The sequence below is a fragment of the Alligator sinensis genome, unplaced genomic scaffold (genome assembly GCF_000455745.1).
Source record: "Alligator sinensis unplaced genomic scaffold, ASM45574v1 scaffold465_1, whole genome shotgun sequence".
NCBI classification, from domain to species: Eukaryota; Metazoa; Chordata; order Crocodylia; family Alligatoridae; genus Alligator; species Alligator sinensis.
The window spans coordinates 388,678-397,111 of NW_005841979.1; the positions used below are offsets into that span (position 1 = coordinate 388,678).

At 43.1% G+C, this 8,434-nt stretch overlaps 1 protein-coding gene across 6 annotated transcripts in view; it reads left to right on the forward strand.

Moving 5' to 3' along the window:
* PPP1R12A (protein phosphatase 1 regulatory subunit 12A) overlaps positions 1-8,434 on the forward strand; it is a 198,276-nt gene that overhangs the window by 103,203 nt on the left and 86,639 nt on the right. For all 6 annotated transcript variants that reach the window (XM_025200923.1, XM_025200922.1, XM_006021108.3 and 3 more), the window contains exons 4-5: positions 2,235-2,394; positions 5,840-5,984. In XM_025200923.1, the coding sequence (XP_025056708.1) occupies positions 2,235-2,394; positions 5,840-5,984 (305 nt within the window). The remainder of the gene's footprint in view (positions 1-2,234; positions 2,395-5,839; positions 5,985-8,434) is intronic.

An 8,434-nucleotide genomic window follows, 5' to 3' on the forward strand; every position in this document is an offset into this window, starting at 1 on the left:
CCAGCAGGCCTTGCAGCCTCCCATCCACCTGCTAGGCACAGCCCGGGCTCCATGGCTGGCAGTAGCTACCCAGAGCCAGGGCTGGCAGTGGTGTGCTGAGCAAAATGGTCTCGTGTGCCATGCTTGGCACGCATGCCAGGGGTTGCCGATCCCTGCTAGGTAGACTTGTCCCTGCTAGGTGGACTAGGTAGACTATTGTCTGACTCGGTGGGCTCTAGCTTTTTGCCCAGCATGCCGGATGGGCGGTGCTTGGTCTGTCCACAGGCTGGATCCAGCTGGTTGTCCCAATCTGTTGCTCAGGACAGACTCAGTGAGCTCCCATCTGGCCACATGGAGGGAGGAGGTGGGCCCAGCCTCAAACTAACCCTGTGGGGAAAGGGGGCTTGATCCCTCTAATCAGGCCCCAAGGGAGGGAGAGAGGGTTTGACCTAGCCATTGGCGATGCGTAGGGGGTGCATGTGCACCCCTTGCAAAAAGCGCTGCTGGTAGTGCCTGTGGGCGGTCGCTGCTCGCCATCCGCCCTCTCGCTGCTGAGGCTGCCAGTGGTGTCTGCGGGCGGTCCCCGATCGCTGTTGGATGCTGCCACTGGCGTCTGTGGGTGGTTGCCACCCCGTGGCTCCCCACCCCCGTTTGACGACATTGCTGCAGCTGCCTGAGTGAGCTTACCGCCTCTACGCTTCTGCTGGTAACACTGCCACTACCGCCTGCGGGAGGTCCTCACCCCTCTGGTGCCCCCCACCCCAGCCTCCCGGGGCACAGTGTTCATGTACCTAGCCCTGTAGGGGGAAGGGGATCGATACAGCTTGACCCCAATTTGGCCATGAGTAGGGAAGGGGGCGTGGCCCAGCTCTGACCCACCATGTGGAGCTTGGGGTTTGGGAATTTGGCAGTGGGAGAGGGTGATCACATTAATTGCCACCACTCCAGGTCCACCAAATTTCCTGACCCATAGGCCAGATGCCATCGCTGTGCAGGGTGCATCAGGGCCACTGGCCAGAGGTTGAGTATCCCTGGTCTAACCCAGTATGGCGTTTCTTATGTAATGTTTAAAAATGAATTCTGTGGCTTGCTTATAACTGCATATTTAACATGTGGTTCTGTCAGTAATACTAATTGTTTGTTTGCTTGGTAATCTTTTTTTAATCAAGTAAAGGGTACATCTGTAAACATTTTATAAAAAGAGTGACCAGAGATTGTTGTTAGAATAGAAACTAGTCCTAGAATTATGCATTCAAACAGTTGAGGCTCATCAAAAAAACCTTATAGTCCAGCAATTAGAGTATTATGCTGGGAAGTATGGAGTATGGGTTTTAAATTAAGCAAATGAGGGATTAAAATGGGTGTCTCTCACATCCCAAGAAATTGTCCTAACCCCTTTATTCATAAAATTGAAGAGGTGGTTGTTGCAGCTACCACTTGCTTCTCTATTTTGTGAATACTTCTTAAACTTCATGTAAGTGTAGCCCTTGGCTTCCATATTTCTTTTGCTCATATTAAAATGTTGGAAACCAAAACGCTTGGGATCCTTGAGGAACTAAAAAATAGTTGTGTCCTTTTAGAACTTGTTGGCAGTACTAATTTATGTGAATAACATTAATTGTTTTCTGTTCAAGGTTGTGGTTGATGCAGTATATAACTTCAAGGGGGATCTTATTCTAACCTGGGCCTGATTACCAGTGAAATAGCCATGATTTTTGTTTATATGCCCAGCTAGTTTGATTTGAGCTCTTGATAGCCATAGTTGCCAAAAGCTTTTTTTTTTCTTCTATGCTTATCATTCTCAGCTGTCTTTAAGTGTTCTGTTCAGCATACATAGCTATCTATATATTTATAGCTAGCTTAGATCTAGCCTTAGCTTTTTGCCTTTCCCTGGGTTAGTGTATTTTCTTCCCCTACCGTGGCTTGTCAGTTAAAAGATGTTTGAATTGTGTGTGTTCTACTTTGGAAAACTTCACCATCCTTTTTAAACTTCACACAAAGCATTCAATTCTGTTTAAATTGTATTAATTTTTTCTGTTTTTTCCTATTCATAATTTTGTGGTATTGTTTACATTCTATATAAGATATATCAAGCCTCTTCTGCAAAATGAGGGGAAGCGCCTAATATGCTGCAAAAAATGATATTGTTTATTTGTGGTTTTTACTGCATCACGTGAAGCAGGTGCAAGAATCCTCCTGGAAATCAGTTTAGGTTGGTTTGTTTAAATATAACTTCTTTTTCTTCTCTCAACTAGGGGTTGACATAGAAGCAGCTAGAAAAGAAGAAGAACGAATAATGCTTAGAGATGCAAGACAGTGGCTTAACAGTGGCCGTATAAATGATGTCAGGCATGCAAAATCTGGTGGTACAGCACTTCATGTAGCTGCTGCTAAGGGGTATACAGAGGTTTTAAAGTAAGTATGGTTTCTAAACAGTAAATGTTCCATGTCTCCATGTTTATCTTCATGTTGCTGTAACTAATTTTGATTTTAATAATATTGAAACTTCCCCACCTTCTTTAACTATATCTTGGAAAAAATTGTGATCTTTAGGAATGCCTATTTCTTGCAGTTATTTCCTGTTGTCACCAAATTTGAAACTTAAAACAATGCTGTAGTTTGTAGATAAGCTATTTAAAACTTGAGAGTATTGTCCATATTAAATTTGAATCCATTTCAAGAAAAGCTAATGTTTTTATTATAGCTAAAAAGGGTTTTTTTCGGAATCTTTTGTTTGCTCTGTCACTGGTTTTCAGTCTGTGGTCTCAGATTGTCTAAGGGCTCTGAAAGATGATTATGATCAATCAGAAATATGTAAATACCCACACTTGCAATTCAAAGGGGTCCACACCTCCATTTAATTTTTTAGGGGTTCACAATTAAAAAAAAAAAAAAAAGATTGAAAACTACTGCTCTGTGTTTGCAAGCAGCATTTGAGGCCATTCTATAATATTATAAAACTTTGTTTAAGTCATTGATTTATGTATGCAGTAAAAAAGTACATCTAAAGGCTATTTGTCCAGGTGCAAGCAGTTCAGTCTGAGAGAAACTAAGAAACTAGGTTTTTATACCACAGCTAGGATTACTGATTCCTGTTGCTGTTCATTAAAACCACGCAAGCCCCTTAAAATGCCTTCAGATAACACAGCAGCCATTTAAATCTGGCACGCCAAATCATACTTATTTCCGTATTCAAGGTACCATTTAAATGAATTAGCAGTGCCTGCTGTTTTTGTTAGAGGTGCACCCATATATTGGTCACATATCTGATCAGCACCGATTTAAAAGAAAAATTAACATTATTGTCTACTAGCTTTTTTTTTTTTGACCAGTGTAGCCCATAATGTCACTGATAAATGCTGGATTTGTGTGCGGGGTGAAGGTGGGCTGCTGGGTATGGGCTCGGAGGCCAGGGACAGTGCCAGCCTCTTTTTCCAGTGCAGGGGCTGGGCTTAGAGTGGGCAGGAGCAGGACTGGCATTGCTGTGCAGGTCGGGTGGCGGCAGTGGCATTGGGTGGAATGACTACAAGAGGCTTAGGCAGATTTTAGGGTGGCTGTAGGGCCCCCCAATCCTTGCCCTAGCGCCACCCCTGCTTGGGGCAATCTGTTCTGCTGGCTTTCCCTCAGGAGCCCTGCACCAGCTGCGTGTCCCCTGTCCACCCTGCAGTGCAGGGCTCCCATGGGAAAGGCAGCAGAGTGAAGTGCCTTGAGCAGAGGCGGTGCTATTAGGGGCTCGTGGGGGTTATAGCCACCCCAAAATTTGCCATAGCCACCCCTGCCAGTAACGCTGCTGCCTGCCTCACCCAGCTGAGCCTGTCCCGCTCCCACCCGCTCTGATCCCAGCTCTTGCCCAGTCCCCACACTGGGAAGAGGCTGGCACTGTCCCTGGCCCCGAGACCGTAGTGAGCTGTCCACTTCTGCCCCACGCACAAATCTGGGGGAGAGGGCACATGCCTCCCCTGGGGGTACACACAGCATAGGGGAGCTGCCTCCCTCCTCATCCCTCCCCTACTCCCCATGTGTCCTGGATGAGCCGCACGTGGGCTCCGTCCCACTCCCTGGCACAGAATTCCATTCGCTGCCCTAACCGGGCAGCCTCTGTCCCTGCTCCACTCCCTCACTCATCCCCTCAATTATCTCCTCACACCCCTTCCTTTCCACAGAGTTACCTGCAAGGTGCTGCTCTCCAAGCTGCCAGGCTACATTCCTGTAAATTGACTATCAGATCAGTATCAGCTGATATGCCTGGTTAATAATCAGCTGTTGGTATCGGCCAAGAAAATCTTTATTGGTGCACAACTAGTTTTTGTTTTAATCGTTGTGCCTCTTTGTAAGCCTCCCTGTTAGCACCTTATTAATTGTATTTCAGAAGAATCATTTAAGCAGCTACTTAAGCAACTTTGTTTATAGCACACAGAGGGGCACAGCTGTGCTGGCAAAACCAAGTGCTGCTGAACTCAAAGGTCCCCTATGGTGGCAACACTGTCCTGCTTGCCACTTAGTTCAGCTGAGTAGAGCCAGGATCCTGCTGCTATCCAGCACCTGCCAATGGGCTTTGCAGGATTTGCTTATCACTAGGGGTGTGCGAAGTGGACAGTATTCTATTCAGATTTGGCCTGATTCAGGGGACAATGATTCGATTCGTTGATTCAGATCACTGCCCTGATTTGATTTGGCTGAATCTGAATGTGAAGATGCAATTCTGATTTGAAGAATTGGTGATTCTGCCATAGACACAGTTTTGTATGTTTTTTCTGTGTTCCTCAAGGTACCAGGTGCGGCTCGTGAATACTGAGACGGTGGGGCAGATGGAGCATCCCATGGGAGTGCAGGGGGATCCTCCATGTGCTCAGTGGTGCGCCCCCCCCCGTCCCCCTGGCTTGTAAGTCGGCCTCAGGGTGACTCTGGGTGTCCCGCCCAGTAGGCACCAGTCGCTGAGCCAGGGGGTGAGGGGGTCCCCCGTGTGCTCTGCAGTGCACCTGGAAATGCACCGGAAGTACTTCTGGTCCACTTCCGGGTCCGCTGCTAAGCTCATGGTGAATCTCCCCGTGCTTCTCTGCGACACTCCGTCCACTCCATCTCAGCATTCTTGAGCTGCACCTAGTACCTCGGAGGTACGTAGAAAAAACATTTAAAGCTGTATCTATGGCCGAATTGTCAAATCTCCAAATCGAATTGTAGGCTTCCGATTCAATTCAGAGAGATTAATGGGTCTCCTGATTTGATTCGGATTTGGAGATTCAGCCGCTGAATCAGGCCGAATCTCCTCCAAATTGAATCAGTGACCAAAGCTTCATACAGCTTTACTAATCACCCTGCATATTCATCAGTTTCCTGGTTGTCAGATAAACCCTCCATATGTGTGGCTTAGGCTGTACAGCGCTATTGCACTGTAATAAAGGTTCAGTGCTATTATACAGTAATAAAGGTTCTATGTACTACTTTTCTTTGCAAACTTCTTTAAAATGCCCAGAAAATGTTGGAGCTGTATGTAATCTGCAGCGCACATCACAGACTTGAGGGGCCCTGTTTTCCTGAGGACTGCAGCATATAGAACTCTCCCACTGTACAGGGAAACAGTAAAATTGGTTTGCCAGTAACAAATTATTGAATACAGTGCAAAAAATATTTTTCTTAACTTTAAGTTGCACTAAATTTACTGTACTGATGAAGGAATATATTTTTAGGAGGAAATGTGCCTTGTAAGTTGACAAGTCTTAAAAAAAAATTTGTTGTTAATCCTACGTGAGAGTTAAAGTGAAGGCAAGAAAATTAAAACTTACTTTATAAAATAATTTTAGAAAGTAATGGCACATTACTAGTCTCAACTACAACACCTATTTTTTTCTAATTTCTTTAGGCTTTTAATACAGGCTGGCTATGATGTAAATATTAAAGATTATGATGGCTGGACACCACTTCATGCTTCTGCTCATTGGGGTAAAGAAGAAGCCTGTCGAATTTTAGTGGAAAACCTATGTGATATGGAGGCTGTCAACAAAGTGGTAGGATTTTTATGTAATCCTTGTCAAGATACAAAGTTCTGGTCTCTAAAGTGACTTTAGAAGCCAGGGTAAGAAAAATAGAAATAAAGTGCCATTATTGTTCATGGTGCTTTCTGTACTGCATGTTTTGCTAGAATCAGCATGTTTATGTCCACACTTATATTAATTTTCTGTTCTTTAAATTCACTTGCAGGTTCTAAAAGTCAGATAGGGTTTGTGGGTGCTGTTAGAGATCAAAGAAATTTCTCATTTCTTCAATATTTTCTTAATTTTTTTTGGCTTGTCATAACTCAAGCAGATTTTTTTAACACTGTATTAGCGTCAGTGTGGTTACCTAAGTCAGTGCTGGTGACTTTGGGCTCTGGAAACTTAATTTAATAATAATAGTTTCTATTAGATTTATGTATAATAAAGATCAAATAATATATTCTTCTTTTTGTGCACTCTGGAAAACATATCAGAGAGCTGTGGACTTAGTAGTTTGCAAGGGCCCTTCTTGCATCACTTAAAAAAGCCGCAAAATCAAAACTGTTCTTGCAGCATAAGGGGGGCTTAAGTTCTAGCGCATTTTTTCTCTCTTATTCTCTTCCATCCGGACCCTGATTATCTTCCAGCATCAGACCCTATAGTGCATGTAAATTTCCCCACACCTCTCTTGAGATTTATGGAGACTCTTTCCCAAGCAGTTCATAAATGTTTTTTAAATAATTTAAGGAAGTTCCCAGGCGCAGATACTTGAGCTGGAAAAAAATTGTCATCTCTACAAGGGGTGGGGCTTGAACGCCAAAGGGTAACATTTTTGGTTTATCTTGGAAATTATAAGTTGTGTTTAGGAGTCAAGATTACGATCAGGAAAGCAATGTATTGGAAAGGATGGAATTACCTTAAAACGGCATTAACCACCCACCCACACCCAAATTCACATGCCCTGTATCAAGCTAAGTATCTTAGTTGAATCAGTCATAAAATGATGTACCATGTCTGAATTTAATGTTTGTGCCTAAATTTGCTGTTGAAATCTAATTTATTTACTTGGAGTTTTGAGGTGTGGGGAGACATGTAGTGCATATTTGGATAATCTTTAAATCAGTCTTGGCAAGAAAAGGAAAAGCAAAGGGGCAGAGGAAGGAGCCTAACAGTGGTAGCTGAAGAGGTACATTTGCTAACGCGAGCTAAGAAGCTCCATTTGTTGTTTTGCCAAATATACAATAATGGATTTGGCTTTTAAAGATGCCAGGAATCCACAACAGTGCTGAAACTAGCATGAGTTGCAGGTGTTCAGCTCCTCGGAGACCAAATTTTTTTTGTTTGCTTTGCTTTGCGTTATATGTTTGGCATGATAGACTAAAACAGTGTCTTGAAAATTAAATTGTTTATTAATCTAGGTAAGCTCATGTCAAAAAACAGTGTTGGTTAGGGTCACTGCACTGTCTCCAGGATGTCTAACTCTTTCCAGTAAACAATATGGCCAATTGTTTCCCCCTTCTTTGGTATAAATAGAGCTTGTTTATATGGAACAAACAGCTAGAATATGTTTTTGCTGCAATAATCAGCAATAAAAGATTAATAGCATTGGCATTAAAAGGGATCATAACCTTAAGTAATTAACAGCTTATTAAGAAATTCAAAGCTACTATTAATCTGCTTGGTTTGAAAGTTTTTAGCTATAAGGCACATAAATACTTTAAAGGTATAAATGGAAAATGTTTTAAGTGCAAAGTACATGAAGTGTAGAGACCTGCATGTGATATGTGGAGGTGAAGGAACGCATTAGAAAGTTACATAACTTTATATCTGAAGTTAACTTTGTATTCAGCATATGACTTTTCAGGCAGGCAAACAAACTGTGAAATAAATTAATATGATATAACCTTTTAACACTGTCCTTGTTAGAATAGCTTTGCTGTTAAATAAAAACTTTCGAAGAAATTTGCCCAAATTGCCTCCTTGCCAAGCAATCATAGATAAGTAGTTTCCTTTGCAAACTGTAGATCAGACTATTGTAATTCCAAAACAATGCCATTGAATTTTGGTTTCTGCTTTGCTAGGTCCAGTTTTCAAAAGTCAACAGGCAGTGTGATCAGTTTATTGCTCTTCCCAAAAGTTTCTGATCTGTTTCCACACAGTTTCCAAAATTAAACACATTTCTAATGCTTTTGAAAAACTGAAAAGGTCTTGAATCGATCTGTAGATTATGCCTCTTATTGAAGATGCAAGGCACATTTCCTTCACACTGTAGGCCGGGGCGGACAATTATTTTGGGTGGAGGGCCACTTACTGAGTTTTGGCAAGCCATCGAGGGCCACATGACAGGCAGCCAGGGGCAGATAAATATTAATTTTTCTAAATTTTTTAGGGGCCCTGCGGGCCAGATAGAATGGCCTGATGGGGGCCACATTTTGCCCACCCCTGCTGTAGGCACTCGGGTGCACTCCTGGAGTAGCTCTCTA